We start from the raw sequence: 21900 nt of genomic DNA, 5'->3' as shown, positions 1-21900 counted from the left end.
TGTCAAGTATTTGTTTAATTTGTTTTGAAATTTTAGTTTTATATTGTTACACTTCTTGCACTTCAATCCGAATTGTGGAAAAGGTCCAAATATTTAAGTGGAGCCTTCTCACCTATTGATTTGAATTGACCGCCAAACTTAACAGCATTTCGGGTTGAAGCGAATCAACGACCGAGACTACATATATTTTATGGTATATTCATGGTATATTTTTGAAAGCCAAGCGGTATATTAATTTAACTTTTCGGCGGTCACACTGGTTCCGTTGAAACGCTTTGCTTAGCTGTCTTTTCGACTTTTTCGCGTAAATTTTACTCGAAAGAAGCACAAAATCAGCCAGAAAGTGTAACCTGGAGATATTGACGGTAATCCGGATGTCGAATATATTCCAGTAAATCGGTGAACTTGCCAGCAACGCAGCCAGAAGCAAAAACAACATCAAAAAAAAACGTTTCGTCACGCTGAGAGAGCAGTGGAATTTTTTCGCAACAAATACAATAAAAGGTTGCAAAGAGGAGAGGGCAGGCGAACAAATCAGAAAATCAATTAGTGAATAATACGAAATCGGTGCAAGATAAGTTCCCGTGTGAAATTGCTTTTTCGGCGATTGGTTTTTCATCGATTTTGCAGAAGGAAAACAGGTTGGTTGTCTCTCTCGTTTCACCCCACCCCCAAGTTATTTCCTTTGATTTTTTTTTTGCAACTGGTTCTAGCAAACTACCGCTGCTTATTCTGTGTTTTTTGTTGTGTGATTTTGTGTTTAAGTTGATTTTTAGCCTTATGCTTTTTGCATTTCGTTCGTTGCGGAAATATGTATGAAAATACCGGCTTGTTGTCATCTGTGCCTAAGAGAGAGAGGCACAAAGAGAGGAACGTAGAAGAGAGCGCTAGCGAGGGTGACTCAGTGACTGAGCTTGTGGTTGTGTGAGGTTATGCGTGTCACTCACAGTAGGGGTCAAGATCATAGCTATTGGCAACAAAAAAATTTTTGTTCATTATATGTCGTAATTAGATTCAGTTTTTTATTTTAATATGTATTAAAATAAATATTGGGTAATTAATTAGTTCTGCGTTAAATATTCGATGGTAGTTGTATAATTATAAGTTTAATTTTGTCATGACCGCGGCTGTAAGTACACGAAGAATTGGAACACACGCGTTGTACATACACTCGCGTCCACTCATATTGTAACGCTGCCCCGACTTGATTGAATTGCTTGCATTTCTCTTAATTGATACGAACTTCAAATGGACGGGTCCTCAATTAGAGGCGATTATTTTTTTCTGCTTTCCCATTTCACTAGGAAATTTTCGCAGATGTGGGTGCAGCAGCTGTTCTTTCAAATTCCCGCGCAATTTGCATTTTCAATTGCATCCAGAGAGAGGGACGGACAGAAAGCAAAAGATTATGCAATATGCATTCATTTAGCGTGTTATCATCTTTTATTGCCGCCGGCTGTTATTGCAACTAGTTTTTGTCGGTACACATCTATGAGGTTAATTTTCACACACTAATTCCTGAAGGTTAACCATAATTTCAGTTAAGGGGTAAATTGATTTTAAGACCCATGCGGAAGTTTGTTATACATATGTAAGTTTGTTGTGGTACCGTAGAACCTACCAAATTGTACTATAAGACAAAACAAAGAATATTTTTTGCTGTAATGTAAGCAAGTATTTTACAGTCTTTGCATCAATACGTTAATTGGTAGATAATGATTGCACAAGTTCACAAAACAAATCCACTAAAAACTATAAAAACTGCAAAAATATTATTGTTAAAGTGCTAATCGGGATTAAAAACAAATAGCCAGTTCAATCAACACCTTCTGCCCTTTCACCTCCCATACTTCCTATAAAAGGTGTTTTACCTTCCCCTGTAGATGGTTTATTAAAACGAAAAAAGCATTGGCAAATGGTCCAAAATATCTTTTGTAGCTTAAGAATTTCACATGTACGCCGCATGCCAGAGTCGCGTGGCTGTAGCAAATAAAAAGCCATTTAAAAGCAATAACAATGGGATTTGGAAACCGCTGCTAATTCGATTGATCAACGGGGGTTTTAAAGTGCAGAAACTCAATGCCATAATCGTGTCATTTACACCTGTTGTCCGCGCACAAGTGGCAATTGCCGATTGCCAATTTGCGTTTCTAATTAGTTGCATCCCGAGTCAGCAATTTATGCTCGGAGTGCCAGGCGATGCTTGCCCATCATCGATGATTGCTTAGATAAGTTCCCCATTGCCCATGTGACATCGTGCGAACCACGTGCCATTGTCGCCCTTTCTAATTGCCACTTTCTCGACGCCGACTTGCATCAATTGTGCATTCGGTGTACACTCAGAATAAATTAACACGGAATTTAAAAATACTTCCATGATTGGTCAAAATTTTATTGCTCTGACAATTGCTTCTAAATATAGTAGCACTTCAAGCAAGTCCGATTATTTGAAGGAATATCGAAAATTAGTGAGTGCAAGCAATCATAGCGATAAGATTAATCCCAATGCAGGCACTGAGTGTTCACAGTAAAAAATCCGTAAGCTCATACAGTTTTTCCAAATTAAATTTTGTATTACTGGAATTTAAGTTTAAATGTACTCTAAATCATTTAAAGCACTATTTACCTAACAATTAATGTTGAAAAAAACTTTCCAAAGCCACTATATGGCTTCTCTTACTTCTACATTTTATTATTTCCATAAAACATTTACTGAGTTTTTTTGCAACGACCACATTTCACATTTGTGCATTTGTTTGTTGAGAGGACGATTGAAATCTAAGCATCTGTCATAAATTTAAGCGCAATTTGTTTGTCTTGCATGTCATTTTGCTGTCCGCAAAGATTTCATATTTAATACGCTCACAATTTTCTATTTTGTTTCATTTTATGCGGCCGGAAAATATTTTAAATGGGTTTTACAGCACGTGCCGTCTGATTTTGTCCATCCGTTGTTGTTTTTGTTTGTGGGAGGAATGCAGCATAACCTTTGTTTATAATTTATGACAAATTGTTAAATTCCGCAGCTGTTTTGTCTGCATAAAACCATATCGCAGTTCATAAAGCTTTTAACGTTAGGGCTTGATTTATGTTTAAAGAGAAATTTCTGTGTCTTGTTTTTTATGTTATTGTTGTATCACTTTCTTAAAAATGTGTTTTAATTTTTCATTCATATAACAAATAGGCATAAAAAATTATAGCTTAGTTCGCAGAAAGTTAAATAACAATTGAGCGTAAAAATTGTATTTCTTTTTGTATATTTTTGCCTATTTTTGGATAATTTAGATAAGTACTAACATAAACAACCATCTTTATTGTCGAAACCAATATTTATTTTTTTATGCCGTAAAATGCAGAAAAGACGTCACCAATATCTGGCAAAGACGTCAATAAATACAATTTTAACACATATAGATAGATTGAGCCCACAGTCAAATCCATAAAAAGGGAATTCTTAGAAATTAATAAAGTCCTAAACGGCAAGCAAGATTAATTGCTCTGTAGTTTGACAGCGATCACATATTCTATTTTATTATTTAAACGAAATTCGCTTAATTGGTTGCAACAGGTGCTATATCTGCGATCCTTCCACCGCTAAAGACCACTTATTTCGCTTCGGTATAATGACTACGTTTGGCACAGAATTTGGTGGCATCTCGATGCCACGCTGGTGGCCATCGGCTGCTCATAATTCATTTGCATGCGGGATAAGTTTATATTTATTGGCATGAAGATAAGTTTTGCAGCCACATTCGAGACTCATTTATTTTTAGTTCCTTCCATGCCCCGCCAACGAAAAGTCGCGGAGAAAATCTATAATAAATTATTCGCACATTTACAAATCAAAATTTATGTGCGCTAATTATTTATTATTTTTTCGTCCCCTCTTAAATATTATTTTTGGTGCACTTTGCCAATCTCTTACATGGTGAATGCTGATAGAGATTTTCATTTAAGTTTCATGATTGCTTGCGATTAATAAATGCAGATAATATAAATGGTTTTTATATAAGTAATTTGTGTATCATTTTATATTTATGGCAAACGTTTTTTCCATCGCATTTTCCAACTTTTTTGTACCAATTTGATTTATTGTGCTATCTAACTTTTCTAAACCAGTGTTTTATTTATTTTTTTCAGATATAAAAAAGCAGTCTGGTAAGTAAATGAAAAGCGCGAATGAACTTTAATATAAAATTGCAATCATAACTGGCTTCTTAGTGAACATAGAATTAGTTGTTTCTTCACAGCAAAATTATATTAAATTATACAATAATTAGTCATCAGGAATGGGAAACTATACTGAAGTCATTAGGAAAGCACGCTTCAGTAAAAGTACAGCTAGAGCGGCAGACGAAACGCATTAAATCGAATTGCATTCGGCGAAACTCAAATCTAAATAGTGATCTAAAATCGAAATTAAATTGAGATAGGTAAAAGGTACAGTGGGATTTTTCGGGGGCGGGGAATCCGCGCGGTGGGTCACGTTCTGCTCGGCGCTAATCGCTCAATTTGCCTCACTGCTTGCACGCGGAAATGTGTGGGAGGGCATGCGAAAGCGTTTCACTCACGAAAAAACAACATTGACAGAAAAATCTCGAGGACAGCTATTTAATCAAAATCCATATAGTTGCATAATGAAAGAATTATTTTAAAGGTGTAAAAGGTTCATTAATTTTCTGCTGCCTTTCACAAAATCGAAAGGTTAGCCTCACAAACATTTCGAAAACACTTCCATATCCGAATTTTCTTTGCAGTGCAGTGCAAAAAGCAGTACAGTGAGGCAATGCTAATTAAATTTCGCTAGTCGGGGCACGGCGCCCTCAGTCTTAATTTGTTTGCATGCTCGGTCGAGCGGAAAAACAACAACAAATTGGCATAATGATCTTTTACGATCGACGGCAACATGTTGATCATCATCATCATGCTGAACTGACTGACTGACTGACAAGCGGACTTGTGTCTCTGCTCCGCTCGTTCAATTGGTATTTTGACTTTGAACTTGCGTCGTTCTTTGCTCGCCTGTAAATTACAATTTCTGCACTCGGTGGAATCGACAGAGCTTCCCCCATCATGCTATATAGTATAGTACATAGTATTGTACGATCTGTGCACCATTTCCTACCCACTCAACGTGACGATCAGCGTTTTAAATTTAGCCACAATGACAAGAGAAAGAATGAAACTATAACTGGGCTCCGGGCTTAATATGGAACGACATTTCAATTGCGATTGCTATTTTTAGTCATTGTCATTTTACCGTCTCGGCTTAACGATTTTCATAATTTTTTTTACTGCATATCAAGGGGCAACATAAAATCTCTGGACTGTTTTGTGGCAAGATTACTATAATCTGTATAGAGTAGGAAATTCATTTAATTTTTTTATAATGTGCCATTATTATTTTAGTCACATGCCTTCCCCAAATATTAACTTCCTGCAATTTGCGATGCTTTTTGAACTCATTGAACTGAAATACCCTCGAACTGGGCAAAACATTTTGCGTACAAGAATATTGATTTATTTACTGCTATGATTTTAAATTTTTTGCGCAAAAAAGATTGCGAGTGCAAAAGTCCCAAACGTCCTTGCCTTGAGAAAACGACTGAGAGAGAGATCACATGAGATGTTGACCAGCAAATTGAACCGAACATGTGAGCATTGATTTAGCTGATGGGAGATGGCACATGGCAAATTTTCTAAATTTTTCAAAAATATATAAACGTATGTTTATACAAATGTATAAAGTTTCAAGCACCCAGCGTCAATTAGTAGCCGTCAGATATTTTTATTTAAATATATTTTTCTAAGGTGCTTCAAGTACCTTTTAGACATAGTAGAAAAACTAAAAAGAAAATGAATTAGCATAAGTCTTAAAAAGGGTAATGAACCCATTATACAATATTATTAAATTCAGTAGACGGTATCTTATAGTCAGAACACTTTACTGTAATATTCTCTTAGTTTTATAGTCGTATATATATCCACTATAGTTCTTACTATGTGGAATGGGTTCGTTTTGGTTCATTCATTATAGCTGTCCCCCAACTTTGTTGTACTCATTCATGAGTTTTTCCTCATTTTGATGTCGCCGACGTCACGCAAGTGAACATTTCACAAAAGTTTTTGGCCAACGCCTTGGATATCGGGTACATATATGTATTAACTGAAGTATATGAGGTTCAGGAACGATCAACCTTTAACCGCCCACACACGTGTCGAATAACATTGGGCGCTAATTAAATCGCAGGTTTTCAGCTTCATTTTTTTTACGCTTTTTGTGTGTCAAAATTTTGTGGTACGAGGGCGTTCGATCATTTGACTCGTATTGCGGGTGCGAATAAAAAGTAAGCCATCGGTACAGATACAGATATAGATACATTTACGATTTGCACAGCCTGACAAATTTCACACATTTTGATTTTCAACTTTTGTTGGCTTGGATACAACAAATTCCCTTGTTAAAAATAAGAGAAACCCAAAAAAAGGGAATAAAGAACAGCGTTTTGACTATAAACAAGAATTTAAAAATACACATGCTATAAGCAGTATGCAAATTGCTAAAATAATAATAACATCAAACTTGCGCATGTCTTTTTGGTAAAGAAAAATTACCCGGTGCACAATGCTGCTAAAATCTCTGTAAACATGCTCGAAAGACGTCGGTGAAGATTTACCAGGGATAGGCGATCTGAGCTACTAAAATAAATTCCTAAAAAATTCTTTCCAAACCGCACAGGAAACTATTATGAACAGAAAGGACACTAAACATTCAGATCTATTAAATTTCTAGAAAACTTTTCCTGAAACCTCTTAAACTGACGAACCTAATAGAACCCACGAGAACGGAACTAGGAATGGATTCTAAAAAAAATCCCCTGCCAAAGGTATTTTATGTGGAAACCAGGGGCAATCACTCATGCATATTACTTACCAGCTGGGCTTTGGGAATAAAGCCCGGCAAATCCGAGCTAAAGTCAACCGACATAGGCACACCTATACAGATATAGACACAAAGGCGGATACTGAACTACTAACTACTACTAACTAACGCCGACGCGTTGATGGAGGCGGCAAAATTTCGCACATTTCGCGTACATTTATTTCGTCGATCGGCGACGACGGCGTTTCTATAGTATCGTTGTTATTGCTACGCTGCTGTCGTCGTGCTCCGCCATTTGTAGAGCTCATTTAATTTTTTATTGTTGTTTATTGCTTAACGAAAAAAAATGTTCGTTTTAAATGTTTGATTACAACGATTTGTGAACTTCAGTCGAATTTGTGATTTTCGCGCTGGAGGAGCGTCGTCCCATTCAGCGATCGCGAGCAATGCGATTTGGAACTGCAATCGGATCGAATCTCAATCGCAGTTCCGTTGATAACACTCAACTCAGTCAGGTCTCAAGTGTCGTGTGTGAAGGAATCTAAACTTGACATCTGAATTTAAAAAAAATACTTTCAAAGAAAACCATAAAGTTTGCAAGAAACAAAGTGACAAAAAAAGACAAAATGCAGTTACTAAATTTAGTGTGCCTCAAGCAAAGTGGGTTGAAATTTCAAAAAATCATTCATCTCTTTATGAGATATTCTTTTTAAATTCACAACACTCAGCTTTTCAACGCATTCACAAGCGCATTTCACCATTGGGTCACCAAAACTAATTTGAATTTTGTGTTATCGCTGAAAATTATTTCTCATATGCCCCGCATTTGTCATTTTATAATCCAAAAATAATGCATGCATATAGCCTAATGCAAATAACGAAATAAATGATACCTGTTTGATAGATAGGAGGGTGAATTCAAATCGTGAGTTTGTGTGTCTCTATTGGCTTACCAACTTAAATGGCGAAAATATTTTTGTTCAGGGATATCCCCAAATTCTGTTAGAGATTTATTCCTGGTCGGCAATAATAAAATTAAAAATAACTGCCACAAAAAGCTTATAAACATGTCAAAAAGAGAATTATAACTTACTTAAGAGAAGCAAAAAAAACGTGAAAAAAAATGTTAATGGCTTCCGTTGGTTTTTTAAGCGTAATCAAACATTTTTTTAACATTTTTACAACTTAATGATTTAGCTGTTGGTTGCCACGATCAGAACGAGTAAACATCTCAATGGGTATGCTAGATGAATTTATCAATGCCAGCGAGAAAAACATTTTTCAAATCGCAACAGCAACTAAATGCAAAAACACGGAATCAATTACTCTTCCACATGACGCGTTGAAAAGTCACAAACAGCGGCCAAATTAAAGATCTAATCTAAACAAACAATCACTTGGACACTTGGCACTGCCCAATACTCATCTACTCAAACTATACATAGTATAGTTATAGTATCGAGTCATTTGCGAATGAGTATTTCATTCTTAGCGACCGATTGCAGAGTGAATTGTGTCACCAATTAATGCGAAACGGTATTGCAACTGCAATTCAAAGTTCAAGCAACTCGTTAATGTGTCAATATTGAAATTATGAAGTTAAATTAATTACAACAGCGATGTTTTATAAATACATGCACGTATTTTTATAATTTATTTGCTTGTTCTATATTAAGGTTGCCGCATATTTGTAATCGCAGAGTGCAATACCCGAAAAATGTGTTAACCGAATGAGGTTTTTAAATATATACGTCTACCTGAGATAATGGGTACAAATTAGCTGGATTGGGAGGTAATTAGGCAAGTGAATCATTTTGCTTTCAGTTTTTGTATACCTTAATTTTCTATTTATCTGCTGAGGGAGAATATTTCGTAATTAACTTAAATGAAAGAATTATAAAAATTACTTATAATTACCAATCATCAAATTATAAAACCATTTTCTAATGATTAAAATATTGATCTTTGAAAACCTATTACTGCTAGCCACTTTATAAGCTATTTTAAAATAAAGAAGTTGTTAAATATGAGTTGTAAAATTATAAACAACATCTTAAAGCCTGGGTGGTATTTAAAATTCGACATTTAATTTTCCGATTCATTTGAATTTATACGCACTGCGAGGATGACGATCGCCTTTTGCCTTTTTTCTTTTTACCAGCCTCAAACACATCCCCCATTTTCCCTCCTGCCGAGACGCTTCGCCATGGCCGAACTGCATTGGAAATTATATGCAAATAGCAAACGAGACGGAGACGTTCTAAAAATAAATAGACCACGCAAAAATCAGTATTGTGTGTGTGCGAATAACTTATTTTTATAAGTCTTCGGTCTTCGGCGATGGCGCATTTTTATGCAGAGCAGAAAAGAATTTCGCGCTATGGCCAATGCAGACGGCCGATCCCATAATCCACCACCTATAGATACAAAGATATATTTGTATCTATAAGTTTGCTTGCTTTTTATGGATCGACTTTTTGTAGATGCAATTTACGAATTTTCCATGATGACTGTACGGGCTTCCCCCCACCAATTAACCCCCTTTCCACTGTGTTAACCCAGTTATCTTAACCAATGAGATAACGAAACGGAAAAAATGAGAGAGAGTGGGTTACTGGATTCCACTTTTGTATCTGGGTGCGGTATGGAAAGCACATACGTCTGTTGTATCTATGCTCCACTTTTTGGGACTTTGGGTCTTTATTGTTGCTAATTGTTTTTGCTTGTTGTTATTATTATTGCCGCTGGAAACGTTTTTAACTTATCGTGCGCGTCAGAGCTGATAAAATCCGAGTACAAAAAGCGGAGAGAGAATAAGCGGAGGCAAACAAAAGAAAAACCTTTTAAACAGTGAAATTGACAATGGGATAGAAAAAAATTATGAATTAAATCAAGACATTACAGTGGATTTAATTCAATGTAGGTTAACAAACTTGCTTTAGTTTCTTTAAGAAAAGGAATTTTGATTAAAATTTGTTTTAAATGTTGCTTAAATTTTTGGCTTGTTCTATATCACCCACTGTGCGACTGCTTAACCCGCTCTCTTCGACACGCTCCCCTATTTCGCTTTGTCCCTCTTTTCCCCATTCTCTTCATCGTGCAACGGCAGACCGGCGCCCCACCAACTACACCACCCCACTTCCCTCTTTTTCCATGTTGATATTTATTTTTGTATTTGTTTAGCTTCCGTGCTCTCCACTTTTTTAATACCCTTTGCAGTGAACATTGATTCCGACCGCTAAACGCACTTTGGATTATAATTAATCTTTAAAAAACTTCATATTCAAATAAAACAACTTGAGGAAAATATTACAAATAGGGTCACAGTAAATTTACATTTAGAAATGCAAGAGAAAGATGGAAGGGTATCTCAAAGTGGACTTTAGCGTTCTTCATGTCTTTACTTTTATTTTTGTTGTTTTTGCCATCGGCCGTTGGCGCACTTGTTACGACGTCGACTGCGCTGCTCTTGGTTTTGGCTTTGGCTTTGCCACTGCCTTTGTTGTTTTGCGTCTGTGCGCTCATTTGTTGCGCGGATTTTGAGGCGATCGCTTCGCAGTACAGATCGCGAGGAAACGCTACTATAGGGAACATAAAACAGGAAAAAACAAAAACAACTCTGAGGCGCGCGTGCGTGGAGAAAAGAAGGAGTAGCAGCATATGAATATCGTGTAAATGATTCTTCAGCATTTTGCGTTAATTGTTTTGATTTCTTTTGCGAGAAATCAATAAAGCTCAAATGAAAATTTATTGAACTACTACTGTGTGTGCAAGTGTGTTTGTGTGAAGTCGTGTGACAGTGCTTATCAGTTGCACATGATCGTGTGACTCTCCCGTCCTCTCTTTCCGGCTCTCTTGCTTTTGATTTATTATGAAATTTGTCTGCAGAAATAAACTCATTGAGCTATTTTTCCATTCTTTTCATAATTTTTCTTGCACCAAAGTAGCTTTTCGGTTGGTTAACAGCTGGAAAAGCGCGCTTTTCTGTTTTAAGAAAATCAATCAAGTTCTTTAATAAACACGAAGTCTGGTATCCTTCAATTACTTGTATAAAGTGTTTCTTACTTTGTTCTGTAAAGGCCTAAGTCGTGTTTTTTGATTTTGCTTAAATTTTTTACGTATTTATGTTCTCGCTTTATTATTTTTCTCTTTAAAATTAACTTTTTTCTTTTATAACAAAACATGTTTCTGTTTGGTTTTCTTAAATTAGCTTTCTTTTGCGCATTTTTAAAATTGTTTCAGCTTAAATTAGCTTTCTTATTTCTCTTTTTGTTGCCAAGCGTTTATGTAGAGAACATTTCCTGTCTCGCTCTCACTTCGCATTTTGTTTGTTGTGTAAACATTCAGTTTTTTGTTTTCCTGTCGCGTTATTCTTTATTTGAGTTGGCCTTAGTGTTAAATTGTGAAATTCGCCAAGCATTTTGTTGTCCCAAAAAGTTAGTTGGTTTAATTAAGTGGCACATGACACGTTTGGTAACTGGAATAGCGTTTTCTTTATCGCTGCTGTCATAGTTATCGAAATGTGGTTATTCTTTTACCGTTTTGAACCGCAAGCTTATCGAATTCTTTTGATGTAATCTAAAAATGAGAGAATAACGTAAAGGCATAATTACAATTTCCACACGCGTTATCTTCTTGTTTGTTTTTATTTTTGTTGTTGATTTTTTGTTGCTATTTATAGCCCAATGCGGTCATTGGTCCCGCTCGCACACTCTCCCCTCTTTTTCTCACTCTTTCATTCATTCCATGCGATTAAACTTTTTTATGCTGCATTAAGTCAAAAGAGCGAGTAGCCCAAGAAAAGATTTTAAGAGAGCGAGCAGATCTCACTTTAACAGTCTTGGGCGTCTAAAGTTGAGCGACCGCTAAACAGTGGTGGCTTGAAATCTTGCGAAGTCCACTGCATTTTATTCATAAAACGAAAGCTTATCAGCAAAAACGTGGAAAAATTTAGCATAAAGCGGTGGGTGAGGGAGAGAAGTGTAAATAAATACAATATTGAGTACGGCATGTGTCGAGCGTTAAACGGTTGTTGTTTTTTTTATGCCAAAACGTGTCCCCTCACAACAATAAAATAATCAGATTTTGTTTTTTTTTTTCGTTTATGATAATTTGACCCAAATTTATCAGAAACATTTCAAAGTTATTCGATTATTTAGCATTTCAAATTTTACTCTCTAAAAAAATGTGTATAATAAGTTTTTAGGGTCTTAAGAAAATGAATACATACTAAAAATCTCTGATCAGCAATATCACAAATATCAATAATTATAAATTTTGTATAAAGTTGTTACTAACTCATTTTGGATACATCTTCAATCCTTTTCCACACCTTGCATTTGGGATTTGGTTTCCTTCGTATTTCCCATAACTTTACAACTAGAACTCCTTCAGAACTCCTTGATTCTACCTTGAGTAGCTCGTTCATCCCCTCCCCCGTAGTTCTGTTGTTTTTTCTTAAAGATAAACCAAGGCAAGGCCCCTACTTTACCCCTTTCTTATTTTTTTCTCCACTTGCAGAGGTGGCACACATCGCCAACAACAACAACCAGAACCAAAGCAAAGAATCCCACGAAAGAGATCCGAAGGATACAGGAATCTTTGGTTGCTTTGCCAAGAAGGAAGAGCAGCTGAATAACCCCACAAAAAGTCAGTCAGAAGAACCCAGACAGAGTTCCAATTCGGGCAGCTATAAAGTGCAGCAAAAGGAGCAAGAGCAACAGAGGGAAACCGAGAACGAGCATCCATCCGTGTATCGCCAACAGGACGAGGAGTTCCATCCGATTAAAAAGGAGGATCCCCAGAAAACCCCACCAATATCAAAGCAGCCTCGTCCGCGAAGCACACCCAGATCGCAAAGTCAGCCGGCGATAAACAACCGACGACGTCCAGGTACCCCGCCACCACACACAACAGCCGCTGGAAACGGAAAAGGAAGCAGGAGCATGACCTCCATACCCGCCAATCTCTCCAGCAACAACGTGGCTGGAGCAGCAACCCTACCAGGAGCTGCGGCACCGCCAGAGAAACAGCCATGGCCCAACTCCAAGGACGATTACGAGCTGAGGGACGTGATTGGCGTGGGAGCCACAGCCGTTGTACATGGCGCCTACTGTATTCCAAGGAACGAGAAGTGCGCCATTAAGCGCATCAACCTGGAGAAGTGGAACACGTCGATGGACGAGCTGCTCAAGGAGATTCAGGCCATGTCCTCGTGTTTCCATGAGAACGTGGTCACCTATCACACCTCGTTTGTGGTGAGGGAAGAGCTCTGGTTGGTCCTGAGACTCCTGGAAGGTGGTTCTCTACTGGACATAATCAAGCACAAAATGAGGACGGCCAACTGCAAACAGGGCGTGTTCGATGAAGCCACCATTGCCACGGTACTCAAGGAGGTCCTCAAGGGTCTGGAGTACTTCCACTCCAATGGACAGATTCACCGAGATATCAAGGCGGGAAATATTCTGATTGGCGACGATGGCACCATCCAAATAGCTGATTTCGGTGTGAGTGCTTGGCTGGCCACCGGCAGGGATTTGTCCAGGCAAAAGGTGCGCCACACCTTTGTGGGCACACCCTGTTGGATGGCGCCCGAGGTGATGGAGCAGGATCATGGTTACGACTTCAAGGCGGACATTTGGTCCTTTGGAATAACAGCCATTGAAATGGCCACGGGTACGGCTCCCTATCACAAATACCCACCCATGAAGGTGCTAATGCTGACCCTGCAGAACGATCCGCCCACCTTGGACACAGGTGCGGATGACAAGGATCAGTACAAGGCCTATGGCAAGACATTCCGCAAGATGATCGTCGAGTGCTTGCAAAAGGAGCCATCGAAAAGGCCGACGGCCAGTGAGCTGCTGAAGCACGCCTTCTTCAAGAAGGCCAAGGATCGCAAGTATCTCACCCAGACGTTGCTGCAATCCGGTCCCAGCATGGAGACCAGGGTGCACAAGGCCGCGAAAAGACAGCCAGGTGCTTCGGGTCGTTTGCATCGCACGGTTACCGGTGAATGGGTTTGGTCCAGCGAGGAGGAGGACAACGGAGGCTCTGCCTCCGGTTCCGGTTCGGGAGGTGGCAGGAAACATCCCTCTTCGGACTCCGACTCCGAAGACAGACCCATGAATCGATTGGAGCGAGCCGATTCCTCGGACAGCGACAGGGAAGAACCGTCTCCGGAAGTAACGCATAGCGTTTCCTCGGCCACAGTGACGCCTGCGGCTCCAGCTGGCGCAGCTGCCACCCAAGAGGTAACAGCTGGCCTGGCTCAACTACCATTACCCAGCGAAGCCGCTGGCGAGGCACCACCCGTCAATCTTGTCCTGCGCATGCGCAACTTGCGACGCGAACTGCACGACATTCGCTTCGAGTTCGTGGTGGGCAAGGATACAGCCGAGGGCATTGCCACGGAACTGGTGGATGCCGGCCTCGTCGATGCCCTGGACACCCAACCGATGGCCCAGCACTTGGACCAACTGATAGCTGCCAGTGCCACGATGAAAACGATTACTTTCCAACTGAGCTCCGGCGTTCAGCCGGGCGAAGTGCCCGATGAACGATCGCTTGTGGGCTATGCGCAGATCTCCATCACGGACTAGTGATCTGCCGCGGATGAGGAGCACGGATCATAGCCAACAAAACCCATCACAAGAGCATCCCAAGCACCATCCCTGAAACAAAAATAAAAAAACCAAGCCAGTCTGATGATACGTAAGGCCAGAAGGGTTCGGGATCTGGATTCCCCAACTGGAGTGCCGTTGCCGTTTGCTGCTTTTAGCACTAGACTAGAACTAACTGTATATGCTAGTGATAGATCTTAACGCGAGCCGATCGTTTACTATATAGAGAAACTATCTATACACACATATAAATGTTTAATGGGGAGGGTCGATTTTGGCTGACAAAGGTGGAGTGTTAAAACTTACGGTCTATTCAATCGTTCTCTAAGTTTTAGGCCCCGAAAATTTGGAATTCTCGTTTTTCATACCATTTTTTAATTTATTTATCTTGCAAGAAGAGTCGACCCGCCCAAGCGTTTTATATATGCCTTACCTACTATGTAAATCCTATGCGCATTGTAATTACTCCATGTGCCCCGCCCCAGTCCCACTATTTCCCGCCCTTTTTTCCCCGCCCTGCTAAAGTAGCTAAAGTAATTGAAGAATCGTGTACTTATTCGTTTTCGTTTCGTTCGTCCTTAAGTAGCTCTGTACATACACCACACGTATATATCTATATATAGCTCTTGTTTTTAATTAGCCCACTGAAATCAGTAGATCCTGATGTAGTCCTGCCTCTATCTATATCATTTACAACAATCGCTACCCAGCCAGGCGCCTCTAATTTATTCTCTAGCAATCTAAACTACTAATTTGTAAAGCCTAGCGCCTAAGTTTTGTTTTTGTTTTACTGTATTTTATATTTTACCTTATTTTAATTTACCACTCTACTCTGTATACCTACTGTATGAGTTTTTTGGATAAGATCGCAAAGGATTTAAACTTTAAGTGAGGCCAGAGGAAGATAATAAGAGAGAACAGGAGCTCTGTAACTACCTTGAAGTAAATCGTAAATCAATTACTTTAAAACAATGAATATTATTAAACATCATAAAGTAAAAGAAAGAAAATCATAAAAAAAATATGAAACGAAAAAAGGAATACATTTTTGAGTTTTTATTGGCTAATAATTACGTTGGACATGTTTCATTTGGTTTTGAATTTGGGGAAACATATTCGGATGGGAAACAGTTAAACACGTTTCCATTTTTTTTTATTAAAATTTTGAATTGAATTTTATCGATTTTAAACAATTTGAAATTTTGACTTTTCATCTTAAAACTAATACTAAAAATGATACAAATTTTCCTCAAATAAAGCATTCTTAGGAAGCACTACAAACTCCTCCCGACTGGTACAGTAATCCATCGACCGAATGGATACTTCACCTAAGCTCACGTAAAAGAAGCCAGTTTATGCCTGTAATTTTAGACTTTTTAAAATGCATTGCTGGACTACCAGCCATTTAATAAGAAACTTTAGTCTTAGAAAGAAACACAATACTTGCAAGCGTTTTTAATGCAAAGACCTCTTAGATACTTAGTCATAACGTTGGTACAATAAAGTTAATCGAATGGAGTCCTAGCCCAGATTGACTGTTATCAATTGTATACGAGAAACTCGAATTTGAAATAAAATCACATTTGGCTCCTAATCAAATGGTCTTGAATATTTTTGGAGTAGGAATGTTGTAAGTAAGAGAAAGTGATTTTAATTATCAAGTTAGTTTTAAAGGCAATTTTGAAGTTTTTATGATCGTAAAAACGAAAAATATTGTACAAATTTCTTAGATCTAGAATCGAATGCCATAATTATCAAGCTATCAACTTCGAATCTTTGCTACGACACTTGCAGCCATGTCGGACTACTTCGAGGAACTGGGCCACGAACCCACAGGACCGGAAGGAGCCAATGACTTTGAAAGAAACTACCGACGCCTTCAGGTGTTGGCCATAATGAACGGCATCGATATGGAAATCGAAGTTCCAGAAGCCTCCAAGCGAGCGATTGCAGAGCTTCCGCTTCACGAAATCCTCGAGTCGGAAGTAGGAGGCGAGTTGGAGTGCTCCGTTTGCAAGGAACCTGCTCAAGCCGGAGAAAAGTATAAGATCCTGCCGTGCAAGCACGAGTTCCATGAGGAGTGCATTCTGCTTTGGCTCAAGAAGGTATGCCAACCAGGGGCTTAACATTAGTTTTGATTTATAATAAAGAACCATATGTGAATATAATTATTTTTAATATTAAAGTATTTGTTTATAATGCATCTGTTTTTAACATTTAGGCCAATTCCTGCCCAATGTGCCGTTTTGAATTAGAAACTGACGACCCGGTTTACGAGGAGCTGCGCAGGTTCAGACAGGATGAAGCTAACCGAAGAGAGCGCGAGAATACCCTTATGGATTCAATGTTCGGATAATTATAAATATCATTTTTGTAAAACGGGATGGGGAAAATTTGTAGTGTTTGGTGGAATAAAGGCGTTATTGGGGCAAATATGAGCAAAGATTTTTTATAATAAAAGTAAAAGTAAAGTAAGTACACATTTAAACTTAATCATATTAAAAAAAGTACCTAACAAAAATTTAACTGGCAACACCTAAAATTACTGGGATTTTGGTCATAGAGGCGGAAGATCCTTTTATATTGTTATATCGATATTTCCAACTGCAGCTTTTTGGCACTCTTTCGATAGTAGTAGTAGTAGTTTGATTTGCCACCTCTATCACTTTCTCCTTATTCGGCGGCGTGCTTAACAAAAAGTTCTGTGACTATTTTATTGAGATGCCTAAATATCCTTCAGTTAAATAGTAAAACGAATTAAATATAGTAATAGTCTTTAGCTTGTGTTTGTTGAAGATCGCAATGAATTCTAATAAGAGCGGTGTAAAGCATTTTGATCGTAAATTTGTGGCGTCAAACTTGCAGAGTCTTTTGCGCTGTCCAAAATGTGCAAAATCTTATACTTTTTTATACAATAGGAGTAAGAATGAAGGTAAGTGGTTAGTTCTTAACACAATAAAGTAAAAGTATCTCCTATTATATTGTAATGAATAAATATATGAAGGTTACAGAAACCTTTAAAGCCTTTGCTTCCATGCGTCCATTAATAAGGCAACAGTGTTGCCAGCTTGAAATTTCGACAAGTGTGGTCTGTAAAAAGTCAAAAGCCAAAAAATAAATAATTTGTGAAAACCGATTTAAAGCAAATCATGGTACTTAAACTTGCTTGTTTATTTTGCAAGCTTTACAAAAGCACACTTTTCATATCATTCAATAAATGGTTTTCTTTTTTTCTATACGACTGTTGCTGTTGTTTTCTTTCATACATATGTTCTTCCAAACAACGGAACCTTGTGTAACCTTTGCTTTCATATTTATGTAAACACTATTTGTACACTGAGAACATTAACAAAAAAGATAGAAATACAAGAAAGTTAATAATATAATTTTTTGTTGTCTTTAAAACTTTCTGTTATTAAAAACAATTGTGTATAATTCCTTCATATTCTAAATTTAGAGAGCTTTCGTCCCATTTTACTGCCATGTGGTCACAATCTCTGTGAGAGCTGTGCCTGGAAAAATCGAAAGGATCTAAAGTGCGCTGAGTGTCAGACTCCAGCTCCTCCAACGATTAAGGTCAAGGATCCATCCAGCCAATTTGCCGTTAATGTGCGCGATTATTATGAACTCAATTTTCATGTTTTGGGAGAAGCCAGCAGTCTTACCTACTATCGCCGTTTTGCCTCGGAAACATCAAACAATTCATTGTCCCTCAGCTCGGGAAGCGAGGTGATTGTCCAGTCCACCAAATGCAGCGAATGCGGAAATGCAGTTGCCACAGGAGAATGTCGACAGTGCAATGCATTCTATTGTCGCCGTTGTTTCGAAGCTGTTCACAATCACAGTCGCGTCTTGAAGTCGCACATCTTCCAGAAAACTCCAGTCGAGGAGCAGACGCAATCCAGCAAAGGATTACGTGTGGGCAAGGATTTCTTTACGCTGCCTTCCAACGACTGCAATTACCACCTAATGCCGAGAAATCTATACTGCTTAAATTGCAAGCGAACCAGCTGCCAAATATGCACTTCCCTTCAGCATCGTGGACACCACATTCGTCAGTTGGCAGAGATTGTCAGTAAACTTATTGTAAAAATCATCCTTTTTCATGCATATTAAAAAATTCTTTTTCTTTTTCCCCATAGAACCAACGCTATGCTTCCGAGATTCCAGTCTCATTGAATTCATTAAACTCCACTCTTCTCAATATCCAAAATGGCAAGGAGGTAAGTGCAACTGTATTTTTTTACTTACTAGTCAGATTTTATTTCACTATAGCTATAGGTATGTATACAGTTGCGTTTACAGCTAGCTATTTACAGTACTTGCTCGCTAAGAATAATTTAGGGATTATACAACCAACTCGCAGGCGAATTTTTCATTACAAATATGGCAAACTCTTTATCCTTTGCACAAAATGCTCATTTGCTACTATCCTTGATGGGCATCAGTTGTCCAGTATTTCCATCCGTTTTAATCTCAATCACCTCCAGTTTTTCCACGCTCACTTTTGTGGTTTCCCGCGCTTTTTCTCAGCTTCCTTCGTTTCCCTCAAACTCTGGAGCTTATCCTCTTCTTCGCTGCTCTCGGGAGCTGTTGGTTCCACTTCGAAATCAATTTCTTGATTTGGTGGTGGAGTGGAGGATACGACAATGGGTTTGAGGACATAGGATTGAGTGTCCTGGGTGCTTGTGGGTGCCATTACAGTTGTGGGTGCTGTTTGATCGTATGTATCGTAGGTTCCTCGCTCCGATATGTCATCAATCTCATCGTCGATGAGCAGATTTCTCTCCGAGCTCTGCTCATACACCTGCGCGTTTATTCCACTACCATGTTTGGCTTCTGGCTTGTGATTTTTGGGAAGCGCTGGAGTGGATGAAGCTTCAGCGGGTTTCTCCGCCTGCTGAGTTGCCTTACGTTGCTTTTCTTGGCGCATCTTTTCCTCCATTTCCTGGAACTTCATGGCCAGGTATCTTTTAAAAACACAAAAAGTTATTAAGTGTGTCTTAAGTTATTTTAATTTCTTACTTATCCACTATGGGTCCATTGTAATCCTCGGGAAACTTGGGATTAAAAGGCAGAATATACTTGTAAAGGCGCTCGTTTAGCACATAAAGTTGAGCGGTTGTCGAACATTTAACATTGAACCACCAGTCGCAAGTCAAAGCAATCTAAAAATAAATAATTTAAACTTTATCAGCTCTCTCTTACTTAAACATTTAAACGATTATCATTTACCTGACTAAATATGGTTCCATTGGGACACAAAAACGAGGCCTTTCCTCCATTGAGATCGCAGTAATGCCAAACTTGGCAGTTGGTCTCTGGGTCGCCAAAGAAACCCTTGTAACGTTGTTTGGTGCACTCGAAACTTGTTTGGGGAATCTCCGCATAGTTCGGATAATCGATGCCAGGTCTTCCTGTACTTGGTCCTGGATGTTTGTCTAAATAGGTTTTCATATTATAAAGCTTACAAATTAAAAGAAAAACTACCCACTTGGTCCCTTAAGTTTGGCAACCGCCTCGTTAGCCTCCTCTGATCCTGCGGATGGGGAGTGGTGCTCCTCCTCGTTATAATCGTAGTCCTGCGAACTGGGCTTGTGCTCCTCGTGATGCTGCGGAGGATTAGCCACAATGGTTTGGGTTTGCTTTAGGTTCTGAAGAATGCGAATCAATGTTTTGATGGAATTGTCGATATTATCGGGTGTTAGAGTTTGTGGAAGATGATTGCTGGCCTGAAGCTTATGAAGAATTTCGGCGAGCGATGAGGTGCGTATATCGGGTAGCTGATCCTGATCCTCTGGTATATAAGCAGGCGTTAATGGCGGGCGCTCATGGGCGTATTTGTAAACTGGCTTTAGTTTTATTGGCGTTACCGTGGATGGTTCCCTATTTGGTAACTCTGGTTTCGGGGCACTTGGCGGCTTTCCGGACACGTAAACATATTTCGGCGTAATCTCTACCGTGTGACTTGGAGTGGCCGGACCCGCTGGCGAGGGCGTGGTCACGTAAATGGGACGCCTGGTTGCCTTGTAATTGTGCACTGGCTGCAATCGAAGTGTGGGCTGCTGGTTGTACAGAATCGGCGGACGCGGTGTGGAAATTTCAGGATGCAATTGTGGCGCAGGCTGGTGTTCGATATGCGGTGCTGTTGTGGTCACCAGGATGTAAGCATGCTGCGGCGGCTGATGCGCCGAGGGTCGTTCATGCTGCGAGTGCTGCTGCTCCTCATCCAGTGATTGCCTCGGTCCGTCTATCAGATAATCAATATACTGCGGCGGTGCTGGGGAACTAGGGAAGTTATCTGATTATAAGAGAGCTTTAATAAATCAATTCATGAATGCAAAGCAACGGTTAAAGGGGGAGATACTATTTGATGACTAAGTAGGTATTGCTAAGTGGTTATTGATTGAGAAATGTGTATTTGTTTTGTGAATATGAATAATAATAAGTTGGTTACCCAGAAGTATAATAAATAACTTTAGATCTGTCTTATCATTTTTTCCAACGGTCAAACCGATGACTTACCCAAGCGGCTCATCCTTGGCGAACTCTTGCCTTGGCGGCTGGGCCTGCGACTCCGCCTGCAACTGCGACTGGGAGTGCGACTGCTCTTGGACGTGGGCCATGAGGGCGCGCAGCGGGATGTGCAGCACCTGTGGGCCAGCAGTGGCATCCGGTCTTACGTACAGGGCGTCGTACTTGTTCGGGAGATGGGTCTTTGACTGGGGGTGATGGTGGGTCGGCTGATGGGGATGCAGATGGGTGTGTTGTGGACGGTGGCTGGCAGTGGCAAGTGCGTTGCTTTGTGCCGGCACCACCGGATGTGGAAAGTCGTAACTCTGCTGCTGTTGCAGATGCTGATGCTTTTGGTGCTTCATGCGCTGTTGTAAGTAAAGCACATACTTCTCCTGGGGCGTCATATGCGGATGTTGCTGATGCGGATGATGGCCACTGCTGGTCGAGGGCGGGGCCATGTTGAAGTAGCTTTCGTATTTGCTCACATGCCCGAATGACGGCGATTTTTGATGAATTATCAATGCGTTTTTGGAGGATGTAGTGGCGGTAACTGCGCTCGGCTCGGGAACCGATACGGAAACGTAGCCAATGCTGTGGGTGGGTTATCATGCAAAGCGTTTATGGGTTCAGTTGTAAGCAAGGATGTATCAGTAATGGTCTATGATTTCAATTTACTACGCAACTATAACTAAACATAACATTTTCTACTTGAAAATGTGTACTTTTTTCTTATACTCATTAGTTTAATAAATATTTATCTATGTTTCTTTTTACTAATTAAGTACAGAAACAATTTAACTCGAAACCGAGTGTGAACATCGATATATAGTGGAATGGTTGTTGTAAAAACCTCCGCTGATTGGCATGTTTTTCCGTTCC

The 21900-nt window shown here is 39.4% G+C and overlaps 4 protein-coding genes across 6 annotated transcripts in view; 3 read left to right on the top strand and 1 right to left on the bottom strand.

Moving 5' to 3' along the window:
- Positions 1 to 542: 542 nt before the first annotated feature.
- LOC108087255 (E3 ubiquitin-protein ligase RNF181 homolog) lies at positions 543 to 16943 on the top strand. 2 transcript variants are annotated; one of them, XM_017184560.1, is made up of 5 exons: positions 543 to 641; positions 4141 to 4158; positions 15981 to 16135; positions 16236 to 16610; positions 16727 to 16943. In XM_017184560.1, exons 4-5 carry the CDS (start codon positions 16302 to 16304, stop codon positions 16859 to 16861), a joined length of 444 nt encoding a protein of 147 aa, XP_017040049.1. In that variant the 5' UTR covers positions 543 to 641; positions 4141 to 4158; positions 15981 to 16135; positions 16236 to 16301; the 3' UTR covers positions 16862 to 16943. The 2 variants fall into 2 exon arrangements, with proteins under 2 accessions (XP_017040049.1, XP_017040048.1); XM_017184559.1 differs by lacking the exon at positions 15981 to 16135 and having other exon boundaries at positions 544 to 641; positions 16300 to 16610.
- Positions 4144 to 15546, top strand: LOC108087253 (serine/threonine-protein kinase OSR1). 2 transcript variants are annotated; one of them, XM_017184558.2, is made up of 2 exons: positions 4144 to 4158; positions 12404 to 15546. In XM_017184558.2, exon 2 carries the CDS (start codon positions 12829 to 12831, stop codon positions 14482 to 14484), a length of 1656 nt encoding a protein of 551 aa, XP_017040047.1. In that variant the 5' UTR covers positions 4144 to 4158; positions 12404 to 12828; the 3' UTR covers positions 14485 to 15546. The 2 variants fall into 2 exon arrangements, with proteins under 2 accessions (XP_017040047.1, XP_017040046.1); XM_017184557.2 differs by lacking the exon at positions 4144 to 4158 and adding an exon at positions 7291 to 7543.
- A 246-nt stretch (positions 16944 to 17189) lies between the features above and the next one.
- LOC108087163 overlaps positions 17190 to 21900 on the top strand; it is a 60428-nt gene continuing 55717 nt past the window's right edge. The window contains 3 exon segments of the mRNA XM_017184396.1: positions 17190 to 17437; positions 17963 to 18576; positions 18648 to 18728. Coding sequence (XP_017039885.1) covers positions 17308 to 17437; positions 17963 to 18576; positions 18648 to 18728 — 825 coding nt within the window. The 5' untranslated portion in view covers positions 17190 to 17307.
- LOC108087166 (histone-lysine N-methyltransferase 2D) overlaps positions 18752 to 21900 on the bottom strand; it is a 28927-nt gene continuing 25778 nt past the window's right edge. The window contains 6 exon segments of the mRNA XM_017184402.2: positions 18752 to 19027; positions 19030 to 19475; positions 19531 to 19673; positions 19741 to 19946; positions 20000 to 20793; positions 21031 to 21612. Of these exon segments, the coding sequence (XP_017039891.2) occupies positions 18924 to 19027; positions 19030 to 19475; positions 19531 to 19673; positions 19741 to 19946; positions 20000 to 20793; positions 21031 to 21612 (2275 nt within the window). The 3' untranslated portion in view covers positions 18752 to 18923.

The sequence above is a fragment of the Drosophila ficusphila genome, unplaced genomic scaffold (genome assembly GCF_018152265.1).
Source record: "Drosophila ficusphila isolate 14025-0441.05 unplaced genomic scaffold, ASM1815226v1 contig_791, whole genome shotgun sequence".
NCBI lineage: Eukaryota > Metazoa > Arthropoda > Insecta > Diptera > Drosophilidae > Drosophila > Drosophila ficusphila.
Note: the sequence above shows the minus strand (reverse complement) of the source record. Positions and strands in the feature narration are given on the sequence as shown.

Coding starts and splice junctions, on each gene's coding strand:
- LOC108087253 (XM_017184557.2), top strand. CDS start 7,510: ATGCAGTTACTAAATTTAGTGTGCCTCAAGCAAA. Junction 7,544..12,403: donor TTTAGTGTGCCTCAAGCAAA/GTGGGTTGAAAT, acceptor CTCCACTTGCAG/AGGTGGCACACATCGCCAAC.
- LOC108087255 (XM_017184560.1), top strand. CDS start 16,302: ATGTCGGACTACTTCGAGGAACTGGGCCACGAACCCACAGGACCGGAA. Junction 16,611..16,726: donor TTCTGCTTTGGCTCAAGAAG/GTATGCCAACCA, acceptor TTTAACATTTAG/GCCAATTCCTGCCCAATGTG.